The 24,826-nt window shown below is 40.5% G+C and overlaps 3 protein-coding genes across 6 annotated transcripts in view; 1 reads left to right on the plus strand and 2 right to left on the minus strand.

The window, feature by feature from the left end:
- Positions 1-4,931, minus strand: part of bbs9 (Bardet-Biedl syndrome 9) — an 83,783-nt gene extending 78,852 nt beyond the window's left edge. For both annotated transcript variants that reach the window (XM_028981597.1, XM_028981596.1), the window contains exons 1-6: positions 4,811-4,931; positions 3,705-3,823; positions 3,482-3,632; positions 2,824-2,888; positions 2,540-2,653; positions 31-205 (exon numbers count right to left, since the gene is read on the minus strand). In XM_028981597.1, coding sequence (XP_028837430.1) covers positions 31-205; positions 2,540-2,653; positions 2,824-2,888; positions 3,482-3,632; positions 3,705-3,816 — 617 coding nt within the window. In that variant the 5' untranslated portion in view covers positions 3,817-3,823; positions 4,811-4,931. The remainder of the gene's footprint in view (positions 1-30; positions 206-2,539; positions 2,654-2,823; positions 2,889-3,481; positions 3,633-3,704; positions 3,824-4,810) is intronic.
- Positions 4,932-7,151: 2,220 nt separating this feature from the next.
- nt5c3a (5'-nucleotidase, cytosolic IIIA) lies at positions 7,152-14,774 on the minus strand. 2 transcript variants are annotated; one of them, XM_028980389.1, is made up of 9 exons: positions 14,553-14,774; positions 9,163-9,261; positions 8,953-9,022; positions 8,800-8,846; positions 8,646-8,731; positions 8,480-8,569; positions 8,233-8,395; positions 7,940-8,140; positions 7,152-7,838 (listed from the first exon to the last, which is right to left on the minus strand). In XM_028980389.1, exons 1-9 carry the CDS (start codon positions 14,691-14,693, stop codon positions 7,737-7,739), a joined length of 999 nt encoding a protein of 332 aa, XP_028836222.1. In that variant the 5' UTR covers positions 14,694-14,774; the 3' UTR covers positions 7,152-7,736. The 2 variants fall into 2 exon arrangements, with proteins under 2 accessions (XP_028836222.1, XP_028836223.1); XM_028980390.1 differs by lacking the exon at positions 14,553-14,774 and adding an exon at positions 10,440-10,487.
- A 1,335-nt stretch (positions 14,775-16,109) lies between these two features.
- The window catches only part of bckdhb (branched chain keto acid dehydrogenase E1 subunit beta), a 39,260-nt gene continuing 30,543 nt past the window's right edge, over positions 16,110-24,826 (plus strand). For both annotated transcript variants that reach the window (XM_028981593.1, XM_028981594.1), the window contains exons 1-6: positions 16,110-16,346; positions 16,873-16,950; positions 17,413-17,481; positions 19,451-19,584; positions 20,750-20,905; positions 21,833-21,941. In XM_028981593.1, the coding sequence (XP_028837426.1) occupies positions 16,148-16,346; positions 16,873-16,950; positions 17,413-17,481; positions 19,451-19,584; positions 20,750-20,905; positions 21,833-21,941 (745 nt within the window). In that variant the 5' untranslated portion in view covers positions 16,110-16,147. The remainder of the gene's footprint in view (positions 16,347-16,872; positions 16,951-17,412; positions 17,482-19,450; positions 19,585-20,749; positions 20,906-21,832; positions 21,942-24,826) is intronic.

Raw genomic sequence — 24,826 nt, forward strand, 5'->3', positions numbered from 1 at the left:
TTAGAGAGATTTTAAAGCGTAAAGCCTTACCTGTAGCACTCTACCTGTCTGGCAGAAGAGACAGTGATGAATGTGTCTGTGCGAGCACAGTAGCACAGAGGCCCGGGTAGAAGAAAACCAGGGAGGAAGCGGCCAAAGGCATAACTCTCCTGCTCAAAGAACATCAACATCCCATCCATAGACTGAATGCAGATGAAATGATGGCCTGCAAAGAAAATTCAATGACATTATGAATTATGTGGCAATAAGGAACACAGTCCCAAACTGTAAAAGTTTTCAAACCTATTGTATAAAATAGTGATATAGATCACACATATATAAAAATGATTTTAGCATTATGCACCTCTGTGCTTACATACAGTTAGCAATGTGATGCTGATATCATAACTTTTATTACTGTGAAATGAATGAAGGCAGATCTATTTATACAAGTTCCTGAGAGGTCACTTTGCCAAAGTCTGGAAGAAGAGCCAACTTCCCTCAGCTGATATTAGGTCTACAAAGATGCAAGTCTGCCATGAACTGTAAACTGCTGGAACAACAGTGTCACTGTCTACTGTCAGGCATGTGTAACTTAGTGTTGCATAGACTGAGAGCGTATCGAAGAGGAAAAATGTCCCTGCTCAAATCAAAATGAGTCAAGCGCAACTGAAATTCGCAGCTGTCCATATGGACAAGGCATTCGCATTCTGGGGGGAGAAATTGAGATATCTGGCCAAAATGAGAAGAGGTATGTTTGGAGGAGTCTTTCAACCCCCCAACAACACCGTACCAAGCTCTGAGGTTGTTTTGCTGCCGGTGGCAAAATCACACAAAAAAAAAATGGAATAATGCTGAAGAAGAAGAACAGTACAATGAATTCCAACATACGTCTGGTTGTGGAATATATAAAGTAATTCCCAAAGCCCCAACCCTATTGAAAAATTGAAGGATCAATTTTAGTTAATGCTGCATCTGTGCTAGAAAACCAAAAATCTAAATGAATTAAAAAATATATATATTTAAATAAATCAGAAAATACACATATTATACAATCATTCCAGGCCAGAAAAAGAAAAGTTTAAAAAATCTACCCAACAAAATCATGTTCATGATGAGAATTTATTTGTCACCTAGCTCACCCTGTTAGACTACAAACTCTCCATTATTGTGCTGTAGTGCAGGCTGGGGATCTGCTGAATTCCCCCTGCTCAATCTGAAGCATACATTAACACCTCTCCAGTCCGCCTGGCCTGTTCTCATGAGGGTCGTGCTTTTAGGCTTTCAGTGTTTATAAAAAGTGGGGCACTCAGTCAAATCTGCACTTTATGGCATTGAAAATGAGAGCATTTTTTTTTCCTGAAGAAAGAGCCTGTTAAACCCAGGGCCTGTTTGACTGGAGAGCTTTAATTAGGTCTCTCTGTACTATTAAAAGTCATCAACAGAGGTCACTGGTTACCACTATGCAGATGTGCAATGCCCGCATTAGCCTGTGTGGCAGACTGTGAGTATGTCATGAACTGTATGTACAGTGGCATTTCTCCAGTCACCACTCTAAGTACAATAATTGCAGAGCCAGGCTAGTTTTGGGTCAGATCTGGGCCACTCAGCAGTGGGCCCACACACATCCAGAATGAGTTGTTCATCCAGTCCAGCCAGCACCTGCAGCAGAGTCACACCCATGTATAGATGCTGAGTTACAATGACAGGTTCCGTGCTTTCAGCTGCTCTTGAAAAGTCATTACTATGCTTATTAATTTGATTATGCTGGGGACTTTTCCATCTATAGCTCTTAAGGTCAAAACAGATGGCAGACCAATGACTCTGGCTTTCAGCTTTTCCATGCAAGTTGCTTGGTTGAAGCTTGTGATTGCTTTATTTAACAGCTGAATGATGTGAACATATTCCAATGTGTAATAGTAGATGTAATAGAAAAAGCAATAATCACCACAGATATATAAAAAAAGCAGGTAACATGGTCATTTAAAATTTTGACACATGATGACGTTGGATGCTGTTATGTGGCAGCAGAGCAACCTCCAGACAGTCACTTGCAATGTTTGTAAAACACAGTAAATAAAACAGCAAACTGCAACTCCTAACTCAACCTTCAGAAGTATCAGAGAATTGCATTCATCTTGTGAGGTAAAACCCATATATCAGTATATGCAATGTGTACAGGTAAAAAATACACAATTTCTCATTATTCTGAGCTTGAGTGCATAATTTAATATACTACATAAGAATTGATAAATGAATGGGTTCAGAAGAGAGCCTTTGCTGACACCTGGTGGTCAAGAATGGGATTATAAAAAGAAGGGAAGTAAAACCAAAATCCTCTTAAGGGACTGGGTAACGCTGACACTATGTAATCCATACAACGGAGTATGACTGAAGACAGAGGATTGTAATAAAAAGAAAATGTGTATGGAGGACAAGAGAAATGAGAAAACCAAGATGAACTCATTGTAGAAAACGCAAAAGATGAGCGATTTTTGAGAGAGAAAAAAAGAAAAAAAAGAAAAATTGTTTTGTAAACGTCAACAGAAATGACCATTACCTGTGACTCCTCCAAATGGGCCGTAGGTCATATTGCAGGCTGCACGCTGTAGATTATGCTCATACACCAGACGGAGCTGATACTGAACACCATGCTCAATATTTCCAGACGTTCCTGTAGGAGCAAGAGCAGTGGAATTAGTCTCCTTCACCACAGGGATCCTTTGTCAAATGCCTTTTCAATGTTCAACACCAGTAGCGATTGGCACATTTTAAAGATTGGTCTTTTATTATGTACTTGTAACACTGGAACCTTAAGGTGCTTAGAGTGAGCCTGTTCTTTACCTGAGACAGCATAGACTGACAACCTTCTGGGGTGCAACACTGCTAGATGAAGCAATTCTGAACACCTGGTGGAGGGCAAAAAAACAAAACGAATCAAACAAAAAATAAAGTCCCAAATTTAAGTACAAAAAAACTACTTTATGGCACTTCCAATCAACAAACAAAGGCCGATGATGTCATAGCATCTTGGAAAGAAACTGATACAAATTACAGGTCAAGACCTTAGAAGTGAAGTGATTGTCATTGTGATACACAGCAGCACAGCACATGGTGCACGCAGTGAAATGTGTCCTCTTCATTTAACCCATCACCCTGAGTGAGCAGTGGGCAGCCATGACAGGCGCCCTGGGAGCAGTGTGTGGGCACGGTGCTTTGCTCAGTGGCACCTTGGCGGCTCAGGATTCGAACCGGCAACCTTCTGATTACGGAGCCGCTTCCTTAACCGCTAGGCCACCACCGCCCCACTACCTAAAGGTGTCAGGCATACAATTCTGCTACAAAATATTGCATTTAAATAACATGCTTAAATTTTGAAATGAAATGCAGGATTTCTAAAAAATAAATAAATAAAAAAATAAATGTATTACTTAATTGACAAATTTAATTTCCTACAGTTTCCTACAACATTGAGACGTTCAGTCAATGACGACATACTTACGAAACAAACTTGCCAACTTCCACCTGGATAACAGGTTCCTTAAGATGGACCTCCAGCAACTGAGAGTCTGCTTCTGCGGGTTCACCAGGTTTAGAGGGGTGTGGCGAGAAGATGCGCAGCATCCCCATGTAGCTCCCCACCACGATTTTATCTACAAGTGTCACATGAAGACATTTGAGCTTTTTATGCTTTATTTGAGGCAGATAACAAAATGCCATCTTACCGTATCCACTGCCACTGTTGTCCACATCTGCAACACACAGACATCCCTGGTCAAACTCCTCCCCATTCCCTAATGTTGTGGCCCACCAATCCCGAGCTTTGAACAAAGACATCCTGGCTCTGTGAACAGCAGACAGTCATGGTTAACTTGGTGTAATATGTCCCATTAATGGATTATGTTAACAATATAATTATTAAATTGTTAGCATTCTAATTGAGAAACTGGCTAAATGGCACAATGTTCAGATGTGATTTAAAAAAAAACACAAATCATCTCACATGGATCAATTTAAACTGTACAACACTGACTGTGGCGCAATAACTGGATCTTCATCCCATTCCCACTAAATGCAACCAAATCACGTGACCAGGGATTGTCAAGATCCTTCCCTAATCGCTAACTGCTGAGCAGGTGGAATAAACAGCTAATCCGGCGGAATGAAACAGACACACACACAGATATCGACTAATTTCCAACATACAGTGTGCTTATTACAGTCACTGTAACTGTCACAGTAACATAAATGTGAAGTAACCGTGTAGCAACGCTTTTTGTCCATTAAAAGGGATTATGTGCTTTTTGTCCATTAAAAGGGATTATGGTTTCATGGAGATATGTGCGTTGGTGTGTCCTTGGACATACAGTGCAAATGAATGAGTCAAATTAAGACTCACGTACACAGACACCTTCAGCAAACCTTCACACGTGTTTATTGTTGCTCAATTTACGAAATTTCATTCTGAAATAATCTGACCTGTCACCGTGTTCAAGATGCAAGAATAGTTCGCTACATTGGCTTGTTGCATGCGGTTTTCAAACAAAACAAATTTCACCAACTAAAACTCAACAACTTCACACACGTCTAACGGGATCAAGCCAACACTGAGGGGAAAACAAATGACCACATGTCCTCGGTAATGGCAAACGCCGGCAACAATAAACGTGACAATCAGTCAGTGGGCTGATCGCTGACTAGCTGAGTTGGTAATTTAGCAAGCCGGCTAGTATACGTAAACCTTGGGAACCGTGGGATTCCATCTAGCAGCCGCGTAAAATCCGTTGCCCGTATCTTTTTAGGAGCGGAAGTGTGTGGGTTAAGCGCTTACCCCTTAAACGTGTCGCTTTTGTTTGATTTACGTCTTTGTGTAATCCAGTGGGCTCAATAGATGTCACATGCTGCTCGCACGTCCCCGCGAATAACAAGAAGCCATCGCTGTTGTCATGACATCAACAGCGACCATGTGCGCAGGAGCGGAAGTGCTGTGGGCTCGCGCGGCGGCGGCCATTCCGGCTCCGCGGTGCGGGATGGCGTGAACGTTGCCGAACACATTGAAGCAGGGCTCTCACGCCACGTCACACGCATTTCAACACGTTGTGTTGTATTTCCCACGCTTAGAAATTATTATCCTAACCGCCCAGAAAAATAAACTGTTACCGTAACGCTTGAACCGTTTGCGCCTTTAAAAAAAACTTTCTGAAGGCAAAGCGTTTTCCAGTGATATTAGTGTCATTACGGTTGTGTCAGAGGACACGTCGCATGGCGTCACTGTAGTCCCGGGATTTACGAAACTTGGGTTTCCGGAAGAGAAAGTGAGCCGGTGAGACGGAGCTCTGCAGAATAGTGATTTTATCGGACATTTTAGGTGTTTTATCGCGTTTCTGTTGTAAACTGTTTTTATTATTTCAAACGTGATGAGGAGGTCGTTCAGTGACCTGGATGATGCAACCTCCACCTCCAAGGTTCAGCCTACAAAGAACGCCTGGTGTTCAATCTCCTGTCACAGATGCACAATTTGAGATTTTCTCCAGATTTTTTTGATGTCGTAAAACTCTTGTGTGAAAATACAAACAAACATGATGCAAAAAATGTGCACTTTTGTCCAATATCGGCCTCTGCTTACAGCTTTTTGGAGTTCCATCAGGGGCCAAAAGCACCTGGACTTTTTCAGGAAAAAAAGAGATTCTAAAAAGTAACTACAGGACCAGACCTCAACATCTTGTTATTTTTCAGGGTTTTATAGCTTGTAGTTCATACTGAACGTTCAAAATACTTTATTCATGTGAATTCTGCGTGCCTTGTTTAGTAAAAATCTTTAAAATTCCAATTTTATTCTTTGTGTTTTTCCTGTTATTACACCCTGTTGTGACAGTAAAGAAAAACGTCTACCATATGTTGAAAGAAGTAGTCTTGAAAAAAGGGACAAAGGCACATTCTCACAGCAGGTTCACAAAATAAGTCTACGTGGTCGGTTTAGATTTATAGGGTTTAACAGCCCTCCCACTAATGAGACATTCTTCCATATGTGCTCCGCAACCCACCCCCATAAAAAAAAAATCTCACTCCAATCAATTTGTTAACAATGTTCTGCACTCTTGAATATACAGGCTCTTGTGTAAACTGCTAATGCATCGAGTTTCACACTCATTTTACATCAATCTATGCATGATTAACTACATCGTGCAATGAAAATTTATTTTGATTATCGATTTTCAGTATACATGGCATGGGAGTTTTCTTAGGGAAAGGGGAGAATGGAGACGAGGATGAAAGATAGGGAGGTTCAATACCAAAGATTTCCTTTTTGATCCAATAACAAGTAAAATTCTGGTTGTTATTGAAGACACTGGTACTTTATACAAAAACTAAATGTAATTGGAAAGTCAAACTCAAAAGTGGGAGTCACGTTTATGTCTGAGCAGTATTTCTACCAGCACATTTACTTTCAGTTGGTACATGGTACAGAAATAGAACAGCCAATATCAATACCATTATACCATAATTATACCAGATTCCCTTGTGCTAGTATTGATCCACACATCCCCAATGAAAGAAAGTGGGGACATTTTGTGGCATTTGTGGTCGGTTAGCACTACCAGCTTTGAAAGCAAGGTTGTGGCCTGAAGGAAGATAGAGAGGGGTGACAATGCTGAAGTTGGTTCCTTATTCGACTTGTCCATTCCACCTTGAATGCTGCAATACCCGTATTACACCTGTAGTTCATCCAGGCAAATAGTCAGGAAATCGGTTTCAGAAATGAACAGAAAGCTGTATATGGTAATGATCTCTGTATCCACTCAAAATTGAAAACACTAAAAACTCATTCGTTTAGGGCAAAATAGGATGTGTAGAAATAGTATCGAGTGTTAATTTCCTGGCCCAACACTGGTTTCACTTCAGAATGACAAAAAAAATGTAAAAAAAAAAAAAATTTTTTTCTTAGAATAAAATATCGTATATTTTAGAAGAGCATCTGGCTCTCACAGTGTGGGCCGAGAAAAACTAGCCCTTGGACAAAATGTAGTTGACGACCCTGATAAACGGTGTTAAATTTGACAGTGACATAAAAATAAGTCCTTAAAAAGTCTTAAATTTGGCTTCACTAAATCTGCAGAAACCTTGATTTACAGAACTAGTTGAATGGTCATATTATTTTTACACAACTGCCATTTCAGAAACAAATGTTTTTTAATCCCCATCAGTGTCTATGTATTATAATTATTACAACAGTAAATGTTTCTGCTGTAATACATAAAAGTGAGAATTAAAGAATTGTATATTTATTTCTATATATTATTGCCTGTTGTTTCACATTTCACTTAACACACTGTACAATGTAAGCAATTATAACAAAACCCAACACAGATGATAATGAGTAATGGCTTATGTTTGAGATATATATGTGTGTGCGCAACTGTACTGTTAAAAAAAAAAAAAAAAAGTTCTTCAAAATAGACAACATGTTTCAGCAGTAACAAACATATTACAATATAAAAAATAAACAAATAATAACTATGTGCAAATAAAAATGCTGTTTCACCAAGATATATTTGTTTAGTTATCAGTTTCAGTATTTTACAGTTGCTGTATAAATCAAAGTGGTTTTAAAAAGTTTGTTTGACTTTAAAATGAAATATGCTGTGTTCAACAGACAATGTCTGATGACTGCTGAGCCAGTCGTTTGGATATGGAGCTTAAAAGAAAAATGATTAAAAAAAGAAAGTTGGTGGTGCATCCCTGAGGGAAGTGCTCAGTTATAAGATCTTTTGAAGAATGGAGTTGGGCACTTCAAGTGTTTCATCTTTAACAAGCACAATGTCATAGGAGTCCATGTATTTTTCCAATCGTTCTTCCACCTGAAAAGTAATAACGGGATAAAAAAAGAAAAGTCAGAAGAACTTAGACAGGGATGAACTATCCCATTAATTTAAATTGAAAACTGGTCACATTGAGCTACCTTATCATTGAGGAAGCCGATCTTCAGGATGTTCTCCACATTTGGCACACCATCAGCCATGTTTAGGTCTCCAAGTGAGTCTCCGAGCAGGATGATGTTGCAGTTGTCCTTAAGCTGTTTGAAGTACTCTGTGTTTCTGAGTGCTCCATCATGTTTGTTGTACACATGGATCAGTTCCCCTTTGAAGCCCTTTAGGATTCCCTAGGATAAAGAATAAAGAATAAATATTAAAGGATAAATGTGATCATCAGTATCAACTTCAAATATTACAAATATGTAATTAGATCACTTACATTCTCATCAAAGTCCATGAAGTTTGAGACCACTTTGACATTAGGATGATAGACACCTGCTTGCTGTATAATTTCCTCCAAAACATCTCCAAGTCCAGCCGAGAAGATAAACACAGGAACAGTGTGCTCATGGAGACGGTCAAAGAATTGCTCATAGCCCTCCCTACAAAAAAAATAATAATTGTAGACAATTTATTCACTATGGAAACACTGTTTTTGTCTGTTCCGTAGCACACTCTTTTGTCACCTTAGACACACATCTGAGTCTCTCACTACTTCTGGGAGCTTGTCCTTCTGTAACCTCTGCTCCACCAACAGTGTATGGGACTTAAAATACCTGTAGGAAGATGAGATGCACACATCACGGATCTGGTTCTGGCAATAGAAGTCAAAACACACGGGTCAAAACTCACCATTCTACCATGAATGGATACTTCTCTTCCATTGTAAGGTGAGGATCGATCTCGATTGGATAATAAGTATCCTTCAGTTGTAGCAGCTATGGAAAATACAATTAGATGGGTGCATTTAAATGCATCTAAAAAAAATATTGGCTTTCAAAATTACCTTTTTACGACACTCCTCTGTCACCAGCTTGCAGTTATCAATGATATCTTTGTAATGCAAAAAATATAAAAGGGCAGTAGTAGATTTATATATAAAAAAACAACAGTTAATAGATAAAATAGTTTAGATAATACATTAATTGCAGTTACTTACTGTGGCATGTTGGGCAACGCTTGCCATTGACTGAAAATTTGCTTAAGGTCATATCAAAATCTGTAATGATCTGAGAAAACACACAAACACGTTATGGCAAAACTGACTTTCATTGAGAGTAATAATGGTAATAAAGTACTAAACTCTATAATAAATATGGCCGTTATTCAGTTTCAGATATGAATTTATAGATATGAATTTTTTCCACACCTGTAGCTTTGAAGCTCCTCCCTTGATTAGATCACAAATGATCTGCTCCACACGTTCAGGGTCCTTTATGTGGACTGTGTTTTTCTCAAATTCTGGCATCTGTGGAAGACAAAGAATACAAATAGGGGTATCTATACGATCGAGAACTGTACTAAAGCAATTTTACATGAGAGAACACAACCGAATAACAAATTACAGTATTTACAAACAGTATTTACAGGGACAGTCCCCCCCTGGAGACACTCAGGGTTAAGTGTCTTGCTCAGGGACACAATGGTAGGAAGTGGGATTTGAACCTGGGTCTTCTGGTTCATAGGCGATTGTGTTAACCACTAGGCCACTACCACCCTATGCATGTATTATAGGTCATTGTTAATCAAAGCCAAATCTCATACATGGTCATCCACTCCTTTTAAGTAGAAGTCACACAGACTCATTCCTCCATTGAGGGAGGATGAGTAACTTGTGTGTATACTGGGCGGGCAGACAGACAGACAGACAGACAGACAGACAGACAGACAGCTCTCCTTAAACTGATGAGGTGCAACAGCTGCTGCTTGGAATCTTACATAACAGAGGAGAACCTAAACAAGCTGGACAACAAAAGACAGAAATAAAGCAGAAGGAAACGCTAGAAAGGTGACGGCATTTACATATATATATATATATGTACTTCAGTTTTAAAAGAATGACACAGGTCAGTCACATTTCTCTTTAACCCCATTTTTTAAAAAGGAGAGAAAAAAAAAAAAAAAAGACTCGAACTGTGGACATAACTTGATTATAATTTAATTATAAGTGATTAAGTGTGATGACGGACATGACATCAGGTCAGAGGTCAAGGAGAGTGTACTTAAAAATACTTCCACGCTGCTTCCCAGCCAAGCATTCTGTGTGAAATTAGATCGGGAGTATTTTTAAGGTTGCTAACGAAAGCATAATAATGCGGGGGGGAGGGGCAGGGACATTAACACGACCCCGGTAAACAGAGCCCACTGCCAACGTCACAAAGCCAGACCCATTTTAAGTTCAATTATGAAACAAACAGTTAAACCACCTCGCATACCATTCACTGTGACACTCTGTCAAATAAAAACTCATTGTCTTTTTTTAATCAAAAGTCAAAGCAGATGTACAATTGGAACATCAATGCGACACATTCTTTAGTAAATCTATTAATAAGGCTGGACAGGAAATAACGGAATTCGTTAACAGCAGTACTGCCTCCTATTTAGAAATACACTGCCTTTACCAGGAGATGAAACACTCAGACTTACCTCTCTATGTGGCTGTCGGATCACGAAATAAGACAAGAGAAAATTCTCTGTGTCACGCATAGGCTTATATACCCTGGCTAAAGGGGTGGGACGTCACCCAAAATAGATTAGATCAGGTACATCCCTCCCCTTTTTAGAGGCTACATGTACACACTCACTCAAGCAAGCTGATATAAAATTCAGAGGTTTTAAATTCTTGTCACAGAGCTACAGAAACACACCCACCCACCCTAGCGCGGCATGATAACAGCAATGTGAGTGGAGCAAAGGTACCTTCCGCCAGCTACGAACTGAACGGCCCTACTGCCCAAACCACTGACCTTCGACCTAGGCATTCTTTTAAAAGGGTCAGATCAATCAGGAAAGAAAAGGCCTGGTGTATTGACATGGCACCCCCCACTAATGCTGAGCACGCAGATTGTGTGTGCATGCATGTGCATGGCTCCTACATACCTACGGCCTGCGGAAAGCTGAGAGAATCACGAGGTCAAGGGTCGCTCAGTAATGCTACAGTCAGAGTGGCATTAGACTATGCAAAAGTTAATACTCAATACACACTAAATACATTTTAAAAAGTAAAATAGAAAAAAAAAATAGTTTGACAACCTTTGGATTTGAAAAGAAAGTAGAAGAAATAGAATGACTGCTGTTTTAGTTACCTTTGCCCTGATTGATCAAGTTGGCGGTAAACGGACAAAAGACCTTGCCAAGACATGCTGGGTGGGTGTTCGACACCCAAACGCATTTCACAATATATTCAACCTAATACTAATCATTTATCTTACAAACCAGCCAGGTCGGTGATAACATGACCTTAAATGACAGTTCCTTCCAATCAGGCTAAAGATAAATCAATTGTAGTTCAATTCAAAGTACGGTGTGGGTGCTGATAGCTAACCCCTAACCCAAATACTTCTGATTTAGCTACAGTGACCGTCCCTCTCGGTGGAAATAAATTCCTTTCATACCTGTATGAAAGCATACAAGGTATGAGATGATGAGGTCATGCTTTCTGAGCAAGCAAATATTTCCAGACTGTAACCAAAGACGGCAGGAAAAATAAATACGCCATTTCGCTCTTTGCTAACTTTACGCATTGAGCCTCCAGCACCTCAGACATCCCAACCTGTAAAAACCTTTTTGGGCACTCTCCCTCTGCCCTGATGTGTACTGATGTTACACTGAGCCGATAACTGTTATCGGTTATCATGACTTTGGTCCTCAAATCAGTCAAACCACTCAAATACTTGCTGGCCAATGATGGGAAGCTCTGCCCACACGAGAGCTTTGTGTCAAAAGTCATGCAAACCTGAGTGGCTTAATTGCAAAGCCAACAGCAAGATAGTAAAAGAGCAAGATGTAAGTAAAAATAATGCTGGTTTAAAGACATTAAAACAACTATTTACACAATTCCATAAAAAATTTGGATGAATCACCTTACAAGTTTTACTTTTCATATTACTTGTTCCTTGTGTCAGTAATGTATCTATGTTTTATTTTTGCTTAATATTAGGAAAGTTTTGTTCAATAACTAGCACAAATCTGATTCCATATTTGTTTAGCATATATGAACAGGCAACACAACCTGATTCACATGTTCTGAGCATGCTTCCCTTAAGTGTGCGATGCACACATTACAGCGTGCATGCCATTGTTTGCTTGGGATGTACAGTACAGGCAAAAAGTTTGGTTACAACTTCTCATTCAATGTGTTTTCTTTATTTTCATGACCATTTACGTTGGTAGATTCTCACTGAAGGCATCAAAACTAAGAATGAACACATGTGGAGTTCTGTACTTAACAAAAAGTGGAGACCTGACCTCCACAGTCACCGGACCTGAACCCAATCCAGATGGTTTGGGGTGAGCTGGACCAATAAGTGCTAAACACCTCTGGGAACTCCTTCAAGACTGTTGGAGAAGCATTTCAGGTGACGACCTCTTGAAGCTCATCGAGAGAATGCCAAGAGTGTGTAAAGCCGTAATCAGAGCAAAGAAACTAGAATATAAAACATGTTTTCACTTATTTCACCTTTTTTTTGTTAAGTACATAACTCCACATGTGTTCATTCATAGTTTTGATGCCTTCAGTGAGAATCTACCAACGTAAATGGTCATGAAAATAAAGAAAGCACATTGAATGCGAAGATGTGTCAGAACGTTTGGCCTGTACTGTATATGCTCCGGTTTGAGGCTTATTTTTTGGCCATTTTCAGCCATCAGGGAGCCACTATCAATATGTGGAACTTAAGGGAAGTCTGACAGCCATGTGTCTCCATTTAATAGTGATGGAAATAGTAGAGGTGTGAACCTTCACTGGTCCCACAATTCGATTATGGTTATAAATGCATCGCGATGGTCACATGATGTTTTCAAACACAAGCGTTAAGTATGCGCTCAGTATGTTCAGTATGCGCTCACCTGAAGCTACAAGGCTAGAAAAACGCCTGGTTCAGTTGTCCGTGCCATCAGGTGTGGGCGGATTGAACACAGACCTTCATTCTGCTCATTCTGCTTTTCCGCCATTCCTGCTTCGTGTGTGTTTCGAAGTGGTCGAAAGAACATGTGCCCACTTTGATTCTATTGGTCGAGCGAAAATATCACTGTGTGCAGCGGTCAATGTTTAACACATGACCGCGGTGCGAGAACAAGGCCGCCGGGTGCCGCACCGCGCAGTTTGTACATCAGGCCGCCACAGGCAATACTTTTTAAACGACAAAATAACCAAGTAACATTATTATGACATAATCGATTATGTTCTGCACTGGAACACACTTGCCTATGAACCAGAAGACCCAGGTTCAAATCCCTGTGCAAGTGTCTCCAAGGGGACTGTCCCTGTAACTACTGACTAAGTTGCTCTGGATAAAGGCGTCTGGTAAATGTAAATAATCGTGATGGAGCACCACCCATCAACGTGGCTCACAACAGAGGCTTTACTTTCTAGCTAAATTAACAGGGACATGAAAGAGAAATACAAACATTGAGCGTAACACTCAACATAAAGGCCATGTGTATTCAGAGGGAGCATTCCATCCATACTCTCCATTAATCTGTAGTTGTGCTTTTAGAAAAGCATGCACGTGACTGAATGACAGAGAGTGTGTGTGTTGATCCCTTAGTGTGTTGCCCATTGATGTAGCCCATGCTAGATAAAGAGATTCCTGATTGGTTTACTTAGTAAAATTCCATTGTGGTAGGGCTTTCATTTAGCTTCTTGAGGAAGTTATTACAAATCATCCATTCAGTGGAGCATCATGGCAGAGATCTGTCATATTCTCTTACTGGAATTTATATATTTTCATCCCAATTTAAAGCAGTTGATTTTTCCCCATAAATCATGCTGGCCTACAAGAGAATTGGAAAATACAGAAGCATACTTCAATAGGAAAAGGTACAACCTACTATCCATCAAACTGTCGCCATCTATCATTCAAAGTAAATTAGTGGCCCCAAATGTCGCAGTGTCCCTCAAAATAACGTTGGCAACACCGGTTCAGCAAATTGGACAGTCAGACTAGCCAATCCCTGAAAGTGTGTAAGCGGGGGACTGTAAAGTGGTGCCGGTATTTCGCCCTGATGAAGCAGATACAGAGTTCCGAGTTCATTAACCTGTCTCAGGTACGTCCTTCTCTACGCTGGCTATCCAACATATTGGAAGCAATGACGTCACGTGACGTGAGAACAGGTTGCCCGTTGACAGATATTATCTATTTTAGCTCAACTGACTTATTAAGCCAAAACTATGCCAGTTTTGATGAAATTTGCATTAAGCAACTAAATATGTAATTTAGGTAAGGACAACTATTCATGAAAACAACTTATTAAGTAAGAATGAGCGGAAATCCGAAGTGTTTTAAGAGATCAGGATTGGACATCTACTGTGGGAAATGTAGGGGATGGTACGCCATACAGCTCACATACTTATGCAATGACTTCACCGACGTGTGCTACACTTCGACAAAAGGATCGCAGCGGCTTCACAAAGCGACCAAATGAAGGGTTGGTTTGTCATTCCAGGTCTCGAAACCCACGTTTCGGTGTGACCTCTAAAACCTGCAGCCAGTTCCGCGAAAACACGCGCATGCGCAGTGCTTCTAAACACGAGCTCACCATCTCGATGATCTTGGTTTTCTTTCCCGCGCGGTTCTTCTTCGTGAAAATATACTGCGCCAACACCACCCCGCCGAACAGGGCGCACATGCTGGCGCTGGCCACGGCGCCGACTTTCACCACAGCGTTCTTGTCCATCATTTCTGTCGCCTTTTCCCCGCCGGCAAGGCCCTGCGCTCAGGTAAACATGGTGCTGCCCCTTCGGCAACTGGGCGAAGGGAGTCCTGCACTTCCTCTGACGCTACCAATGGCTCCCGGAAGAGCGGGTGTTTGGAGAATTTACATTCCGTTTTATATTTAAATGAACAAGCAGGTTAGAAAAAAAATGACATATGCAAAATTGTGTGTGGGTGAAATTTTACTCATGCAGCTGGCCTGGAGTTAATTCTGTTTTTTCAACGCACTTCAGATCTCCCTGTTAGGGAAATGGACTTGTCTACTACCGTAAAACCCTACAAACGAGCGCCAATAAATAAACAAATTGCGGTACCGTAGGGATCACGGTAAACATTAGAGGATAGTTATTTATCACATATGAATTCCAATTTGGCAATCGCTTCGCGCACATTCTGAATGTCATCATTTCACACTATTCAGCAATATAGCAGCATAAACTGGTCAAGATTGTTCAGCCCATTGCCCAGTTAGCTAAATCATCCTTGTCCTTGTATATATCAGGGGGCAACGCGCATGTCTGTTTGTCAATGAAGTGCCATAAATCTGTCTTATTCTTTTTGTCATATTAAATTGTGTTAACTAACAAATTAAGGCTTTATTATAATTTTTTTGTCTTTTTATTTTTTGAACACACACATGGGTTAAATGGAGCTGTGTTGTAGCATTATAATGGGCACGTAATGTACACCATGACACTGGACTAAAACCTACTCTACCCTCCAAACCTGGGCAGATGCTCTATACTCCACTTTGGACTTCTCCACCTCTTCAACTGTAGGACTTTTTCTATTCTCGGACAAACCATCACCAACTCATAACCAAACCAACCCTGCACTGACACCACTTGCAGGCTCACTCTACCCTGGAAGGGCATCCCTCGCTGTATCAAACCATATTGAAAATTTATTTGTCACATACATAGTCATACACGATATGATATGCAGTGAAATGCTTTTAGCGACTGCTACAGACCACAGTATTGCAAATATTGCAAGTACACAAAGAAAACCAATACTCCATCCCAATGTTTTTTCCTTGCTTCCTCTCTCTCCTAGAGATTTTTTTATGTGGAGTTTGAATTCTTTACAGATTTCAAATGTTACCTTGGTACTATTACTGGCTCTCTGTTTAACTTATATTTTCTCCAAATAATTGTCTATAGTCTCTGTGTTGTTTTTTATTTGTTTGTATGCTGCCGCTATGTGCCCCTGGCATCTTACTTTTTAATTCATGTATCTATTGTTAATTTTTTGTAAATGTTTATTTTCGTTATTCATGTCTGATTGTTTAAATTGTTCTGTAAAGATTTATTTATCCCCGCCCGCGTCACGTGACCACGCCCAGGAACACCACCCACCGGTTCGGCCAATGGGGACCGCCGCGTCGCCCCTGCGTCACCTTCCACTTCCCGGTTCGCAATGGCGGCGGCGGCGGCGCGGTTCCTGCTGGGCTCCGTCCACTCCAGAGCTGCCGCTACCGCCGTGGCCCTCGGTACGCACGGCGGCCCGGGCGGCGCGCTGCTGAAGGGCGCCGCGGCGCGCAGGTCGGGCCGGGCGGCGCAGAGAAGATACGCGGCCCACTTCACCTTCCAGCCCGACCCGGTGCCCACTAAATATGGTCAGTCCGCCCGCCTCGTCCTCGCCGGACTATTACTGCAACCAGGCTCCGATATGAGCATTCATAATTCCTCTCCTCCTGGTTTTATTATTATTATTATTTTTATTAAAGTTTATTAAATGTCTCCGATATGAGTATTAATAATTCCTCTCCTGCTGTTTTTTTATTATTATTATTATTATGACTTTTTATTAACATTTTATTAAATGTCTCCGATATGAGTATTAATAATTCCTCTCCTGCTGTTTTTTTATTATTATTATTATGACTTTTTATTAACATTTTATTAAATGTCTCCGATATGAGTATTAATAATTCCTCTCCTGCTGTTTTTTTATTATTATTATGACTTTTTATTAAAACTTTATTAAACGCCTACCTAGCATTTCATAGAGGTTCCAGCAAATGTATGAATTTTCGGCCAGAGGTTATCTGCAAATGTATGAATTTTCGGCCATTAAGAGTGACTGGAAGAGTCTGTGGAAGCGCTTCAGGCCCGGCATCTCCTTTCTGTCTCTGTGTGCAGGCCCGACTCAGAAGATGAACTTATTCCAGTCCGTGACCAGTGCCTTGGACAACACGCTTGCCAGTGACCCCACGGCAGGTAGGGGAACGGGATTCTCTTCCGAGTCCTGCGCGTGCATCCTGACTGCGTCCGTGGTTCGATGCAGATCCGGCGTAACATGTTCAACCAGCTGTGCAAAGGGGTCAGATTCCATTAGACTTTCAGGCTTCCTGCAGTCATTAAAAATCTGGAAAGGTCATTTCAAAAGAGAATTTTCCAGCCCTTGAAATATTTGGAATTCAAAATAAATATATAAAGTTATGGAAAAGTCCTTGAAATCTGATTGACACATGAATGTATAAAGTAGTATATAGTTCCCGTAAATCTGAGCGAGAAACGTTTTTCTACGTTCACAACTACAGCGTTTAAATCGACTGTAGGTCTGTGGTATCTTTGCTGGATTTGCGTAGTGAGCCACGTTCTGTGATTAATGTGATTTTTAATTCACTCAGTTCTTAACAATGATACCTTCATGATTGTCGTTCTGTGTTTTTGGTCCAGTTATCTTCGGGGAAGATGTGGCCTTTGGTGGAGTATTCCGTTGTACAGTTGGTCTCAGAGATAAGTATGGTAATCACTTCCTGCTCCTACCATTGGTTTTTAGTAGCTTCTGTGTGTGGTTTGTCATTGGAAAACGTAATCAATAACCATAGCAATTTGAGCCACTAGACCACTAGATGGCATCCTTTTTCTGTTTTTCATTTTCAGACCTGCAAAAAATATTGTTATAATAGTTTAGAATTTCACCATAAAACCTTTTTGTTTTAACTGTTTCTTTTATCCAAAGGATGCAAGGTTTTAAAATTGACAGCTTTATCACACCCTACATTCTGATTTGTGAACATTTAAAACCACTTTAAAACACACACAATGTCATGCAAGCAGTGTTGCCAGACACACTTGATTATTTAAGAATGTCTAAAAATGCCCCAGAACAAACAAGCATGGCTGAGACAACCTGATTTGACAAGTAGTCACTGCAATTAAACAAACTTAAATACATGGCTTCTTATCACTTGTTGTCAACAAGCAGTGTTCCCTAATCTAGGCAGATGCTGTTGACGTTGGGATAAAATGTCACGCCATGGTGCCATCACTGGACATCACAAACACATCTCATGTCAACTAGTGAACCAAACATGCATGGAGATCATCAATGCTTTTATTAAAGAATGACTAATAAATCACAGCTAATATAACACTGAAGAAAGTTTTTATTTTTAAATCAAATCCACGACGAAGTTTTCTACATATATCAGTATCTGTATGCATGAGCAGGTATTTCTAATATGATTAACAAGGATTTTAATAAAGGTTTCATCAGGTATATATTTGTTGTGACACTTTTATTGCATATTCTGAAATATTTATTAGTCTAACATTCCAACTTAATATGGAGAAACTGTGAATCAGTGTGAAAGAAAATGCCAGAAAATTGTATTTTTCACCTGGCAAAAAATTGTTCTTCCCAATAAATACAAAAAAAAAATTCAATAATTCTCAAGCATAGGGACTAGTATCTTGGGGGGAAAAAAAGCACAACAGAAACCCACGGCAAGACCTTGTGGAGCATTAGATGTCCTTTTTGTTTTGCACATTGCTCTCATTGACGTAGGAACCATGACCTTTGAGTGGAATGTCATATTGTTAGACATGAGGGTTTTTTTTTTTTTTTTTTTTAAATCCCATTTTGGTTTGAAAGGACGCTAAGCCTCCACAGGCGGCCATTGTTATACCCGACACAGGTTAATGCTTGCGGACAGCGTGCCATGGTGACGCATGTTTGCTCCAGCATTGTGTGTAATTTGATTCACCCACTGGTCCATCATGGGTTCTGCTTCAGATTAATCACTGCAAAGTGGACACAACATGTCAGATGTCAGCTACTGCTTCTTTACCACCTGAAATATTACTAAATGGAAATGCAGTCACCAAACCACTGACATTAACTTGCATCTGTTGACTTTGGTCATATGATCTAAATAACAACAATAATTGGTCTGCCTGATTAGTGTATCAATACACCACTTTTCCACAAGTAATCGGCTGCATTTACATTTACAGCATTTACCAGACTCCCTTATCCAGAGGGACTTACAGTCAGTAGTTACAGGGACAGTCCCCCTGGAGCAACTTAGTGTCTTGCTCAGGGACACAATGGTAGTAAGTGGGATTTGTTTTTTTTTTTTGTCAGTGTTATAAAAGCGAGTGAAATGCCCTGTGGATTTGCTTGGAACTGTATCTTGTTCCATGGCTTAGTCTGAAATGTCGTTTTGCATTGATGTTGTATTCATGATGGGTCGAGCCAACTGCTCATTTCCTCCATTTCTCTACAATCTTGGCTTGAGTTTTAGCCTGACTGCAACCTATCCGATGGATTCTGCAATCAGGAAGCAGTCCCTCATGATCAACTTTCATATTAAGGAAAATGACTGACAATCTTTTGACATTTGCATGAAGCAATAGAAAAGGACAGTACACCATGACACGGTAACAGCCGGTTCACACATACTGATTCATCTTCTGTTGCATTCCATAGGCAAAGATCGCGTCTTCAACACTCCGCTCTGCGAGCAAGGAATTGTGGGCTTTGGTATTGGGGTTGCTGTGGCAGGAGCCACCGCCATTGCTGAGATCCAGTTTGCGGACTATATCTACCCAGCGTTCGACCAGGTGGGCTGGTTTGTGTGTGTGTGACTGACACGCTCCCATAACGTGTAGTATTTGCTTGACCACAGTACTTGCATTGATAAAGGTTTCCTTTTTTTTTGTTTGTTCATTGCATTCCTGAATGCACAAGTGTGCCAGATGCAAACAGAGACATCTTTTGGTTTTTTTTGTTTTTTTCTTTTAAGGAGAAAAGCTTGCAATTCAACCCTGTATATCAAATTAGTCTTATGAATGTTAGAAATGTGTTTTAAAAAAAAAAAAAAAATTAAAAAACTTCCTTTACTTGCAGGTTTGTGGTTGTGTAGGGAATTCTTATACGCTGCAAATAAAATGCTCAGGTTGACCTGTAAAGGCAATTGGTCCCTGCAGAAAATCATTACCTCATTTCATTCCTGCTGTTTTTTGTTTTAAACCCCTCCTCCCCTTTGAGAAGATTAATGAAGCATTAATGGAGTGACCTGTGCAGGGAATTGCCCGGCTTTCTCTTCAAACACTGATTGCACGGCATGCTTTCCTCGCCTGGTGGAAGATGAATGGGTTTGCCTGCCTCTGTCAAGGCAACAGAAACTGCGAAGCAGTAATGGCAGGGGGAATTTTAATGTGGAGGGGCAGAGCAGCGGAGGCAGCTGGCTCGTCCTCGTGCACGCCTGTCTAGGAGGCTTCCTTGGGGGACCTGTCCAGCCTTGGGTCTTTGCGCAGACTCTGGTTTGTTTCATTTGAAACCCAAATTATTAGAAGTGCTCCGAGTTCCTGCTCTTTGTCTGTGCCTGTCTCCTTTGCATCTTTGAAGGTTGACTGGTAGCTGCAGTGTGGATGAAGGCCTTCGCATGCATCATTTTCAGTAGCTGGTTAAATGTTTTTTATATATATGTCCACATTCCACAAGCCAACTGTTGTCTATAATTTGCTTATATGTTTCATAATTGTATTACACTTTATCTTATGGGCTCTATTAGTGTTGTTAAGCATGGTGGACAGGGAGGTTGCTACTGTGACTGAAAATGGTCCTGGTGGTGTAAACACAATTTGTAGAACAAACGAACCCAGCTTCTACGACGTATGTATTTGGGAGTCTGCTTGAACCTTATCTTGTTTTATAGATTTTTTTCACATTTTCAAGGATTGATTAAATTTAAAAGATTGATTGTTTGTGATTTACCGTCTGCAGATTGTAAATGAAGCTGCTAAATATCGATATCGTTCTGGAAACTTGTTTGACTGCGGGAACCTGACCATCCGTGCACCTTGGGGCTGTGTCGGACACGGATCCCTCTATCACTCCCAGAGCCCAGAGGCTTTCTTCGCACACTGCCCTGGCCTTAAGGTTTGTTCTCAAACATAATTGATGTCTTCTGTCAGCTAATGTTAATGGAATTTAATAAATGTGAACACCTCAACCCAATTTGCACAGGGCTGGTTTAAAAGATATATTCGTATACAAGTTCTGTCTACATAATGTTAATATCCACTACCTATTGCTTGTTATGTAAAACATGGCTTTGCTTGGGTTGGGAAGTGGTGGCCAAGCGGGTAAGGAAGCAGCCTCATAACGGAAAGGATACTGGTTCAAATACCGAACCGTCAAGGTGCCACTGAGGTCCCCTCAGGTACCATCCTCACACACTGATCACAGGGCGCTATTCATGACTTCCCACTGCTCATTAAGGGTGATTGGTTAAATGCGGAGGACTGGGTGTCTGTGTAATGCTGTGTATCGCAATGGCAAAAACCACCACTTTAATTTCAAATCTTGATCTTGCATCTAAATCAGTGTTCAGTCATGACATCACAGCCAGTTGTTTCTACATCCCATCCCTAATTAAGGTTAATGGGGTTCTGCCATTGTCTGGTTTTGGCATCGTGAGGAGTGGCTGGGCCCCAGCAGTGATGTTGTACTTAACAAGCAGATTCTCATTTATCAGTCATTATTTATTCTGGTTCACAAGTAAAGGAAGGCCTAATAATCAGCAGGCCTACGAAGGCCATGGTTTTGAAGGCCATTCTTCTTTGTTCCTTTTTTCTAAATTTACATTTCATTTACATTTCCAGTGTTGATCAGAGGCCCTTATCCAGAGCGACTTGCAATGAGTAGTTACAGGGACAGTCCCCCCTGGAGCAACTTAGGGTTAAGTGTCCCTTGCTCAGGGACACGATGGTAGTTAGTGGGGTTTGAACCTGGGCCTTCTGATTCATAGGCGAGTGTGTTATCCACTTGGCTACTGGGTTTATTTATTTTGCTATGCTTTCTCAGATTGTTATTCCCAGAAGTCCGGTACAGGCCAAGGGGCTGCTGCTCTCCTGCATCGCTGACAAGAATCCCTGCATTTTCTTTGAACCTAAAATCCTTTATAGAGCAGCAGGTGAGTTAATTTTTATTTTTATTTAATTTATATTTTTTGTTGGTTGGTGACTGTATTATTGTGTTTACTGCGCATTCACTACTAACTGGTAATATGGGCATAAATGGGAGCTCAAAACCCTGTGAAAAGTAATAAACCTCCCTGCAATGATAAATACGCACCGCCTGCCAAAGGAGAACAGGAGCCAGAGTTTTATATGTGTTGAATATGCGGTGATCCGACATTGCGATTAGATGCAGCGCAGCCCTACTGTTCACCCTTTTTGCCCTCATCTGACAGATGCTTAATAAATTCAGCATACTGTTAAGAAGGGCTGTTAGAACTTGGTGCCACTAAGAACTGTTGTGATCTGGTGTATTTTTGTGAAATTGCCACTGATTATCCACATTCCAATCAGAATATAAGAACTGATTGTGCAGATGTGGTGTCAGGACCAGCTCTGAATCCAGTAAAGAGAGTCTCTCGGGTGATTATTTCCCCATATTAATAGATGAATAATTTTCTCCTGAAAAGTGTGTCACGAGATGTTCATTGGAACTCTTTCGTCAGAAACCGTTTGAAAGACTATTTCCTAATGAAGCCATTAAAATCCGTTCACTGCCAAAGCTCCAATGCGTCTTTGAAGCGGTGCAGATGCTGATTAAAACCGGTCCGCTTGACTCTGTCCCTCCCGCTGACCTTTTACTTCCCTTCCCTTTACTTCCTTTTTCTCTTCTGTAATTTTTCTCTTTCACCTCATATGTCACATCTCTCTAAGATTTGTTTTGTTCAGTGCTTCAGTCATCTGGCAGTCTAGTCTGATGCTGGCTTCCATTTGCCTCAGACAATGGATAACACCCCTTCAATCATCTGTCTTAAATATGATAATTGTTCGTTAAGCACAGAAACACAGCATGGCATCGATCAAGTTAAGATCCTGGAACAGATTTTGTTGAAGGGAGAGGTTCTCCCGAAATCAACATGTCACAACCCACTTACGGTCAAAAAGAAGCCTCAGCTGGCTCACAGATCGCATCTGATCGGATATTTCCAGGCTGTAACCTACAGCTGTGCTTGCATTACGTAACAACACTCTTAAAATATACTACTAAAATATTACATCTCGGCTCTCTGAGTGTAAACATTGTTATTACCCACAATGCAGCTATATTTGCTCCCTTTTATTTATTTCAAATGTATATTCTGCAAAATCTGCAACTCGAACCTTGTGCTTAAGAACAAGTTTGAAATCATATCAGCAGAGCAAAGTTTCACAGCATCAAAACCGTAATGGCCAGACACTGCAAGAGCAGTCAGAGCCCTCAACTCACTGCCACCAAAGGATAAAGATAAACAATTGTAATAAAGTTTAAGAAATGTAAATGTTTTATCTAAAGTGCTATTACACACAAAAGGGAGGAAAATACGTGCATTGATACGTATTTTGCACCATTATTAACCCCTTGTACCTGGATGTATCTTCCAAATAATTGGTAAAAGGAATTGATCACTTCATTGATTGTAACATGGAAGCACGTTGTAAGTCGCTCTGGATAAGGGCGTCTGCAAAAATGTGAATGTAAAAGGGCTTAGCATACAATTATCAGTTTTTCTGGTATATATAAATGACTACATTATACATAAAGCAATACGTCTTTCCCCTTGCTCAGTGCTGTATATGCTAAGAAAATCAATTATTGAGACAGAACAGGACTACAACATGGCCTAGTTGCAACAGATCACCCAATGGCAACTATGCTTATATTACACAGAACCTGTTGTAATAATGCCAATGGAGCAAAATGGGTTAATTTTGCCTGGTCTACTCTGTTTATTCCTGCATATTATTATATAAAGTGACGTAACTGGGATTTGGTTCCACCCTGGATGAAGCAGTGACAAGGGATGATCTTACCACCTTATTCCTGTCTCAGTTTGTTGTGGTTGAAAAACATTTGGTTAATCTCATGCAAGGACATGCAAATATTTTTTCCAGTCACAGTAGAATCTGAAGAACTACTGGCTCTCCGAGCCCACCAGTACCGCCTCAGCCTTTCAGGGGATGTGTTTGTGTCTTCTCTGTCTTGGCCCCTTGGTGGTGGAATGAACTTCCCCTCAAGGTCAGAACAGCTCAGTCACTGAGTACTTTCAAACGGCAGCTCAAGACCTTCCTCTGTAGAGAATATTTAGATGAACTTGTAACCTTCTTATTGTCGAACTTGTGTACAGAATCTACAACAGAGTGAATAAAAAGATTGTATTCATAGTTCAGGCCCCTAATGAACCGGAAGTGATCACATCGATGGTAACTTGAAAGTTGTAAGTCGCTCTAGATTAGGGCATCTGCCAAATGCCTTAAATGTGAAGTCCCTGAAGGGTCAAAGTGGAATTCTTGACATGGTTTAATTCACGGATTGGACTTCTATCCAGATATTCATCCACTCTTATTGCACATGTGGAGTTATGTACTTAACAAAAAGTGGGGACCTGGCCTCCACAGTCACCGGACCTGAACCCAATCCAGATGGTTTGGGGTGAGCTGGACAAAGGGACCAACAAGTGCAATTCCTTAAACCATTTCAGGTGACAACCTCTTGAAGCTCATCGAGAGAATGCCAAGAGTGTGCAAAGCAGGAATCAGAGCAAAGAAACTAGAATATAAAACATTTTTTCAGTTATTTCACCTTTTTTTGTTAAGTACATAACTCCACATGTGTTCATTCATAGTTTTGATGCCTTCAGTGAGAATCTACCAACGTAAATGGTCATGAAAATAAAGAAAACACATTGAATGAGAAGATGTGTCCAAACTTTTGGCCTGTATTGTATTTATATATAAAAACACACACATTTTTGTAGTTGTCCCTCTGGACGGGAACTGGTAGCAGTTAAGGAATTAAGTTAAC

This window comes from Denticeps clupeoides, chromosome 5 (assembly GCF_900700375.1).
Source record: "Denticeps clupeoides chromosome 5, fDenClu1.1, whole genome shotgun sequence".
In the NCBI taxonomy this organism is placed as follows: domain Eukaryota; kingdom Metazoa; phylum Chordata; class Actinopteri; order Clupeiformes; family Denticipitidae; genus Denticeps; species Denticeps clupeoides.

Excerpts from the sequence above, each read along its gene's own strand:
- nt5c3a (XM_028980389.1), bottom strand. The coding sequence starts at position 14,693 with ATGATGGACAAGAACGCTGTGGTGAAAGTCGGCGCCGTGGCCAGCGCC. Across the intron at positions 8,847-8,952 it reads GCGTTGCCCAACATGCCACA|ATATCATTGATAACTGCAAG; the intron begins GTAAGTAACTGC and ends TGCATTACAAAG. Across the intron at positions 8,141-8,232 it reads TCATGGACTTTGATGAGAAT|GGAATCCTAAAGGGCTTCAA; the intron begins GTAAGTGATCTA and ends TCTTTATCCTAG.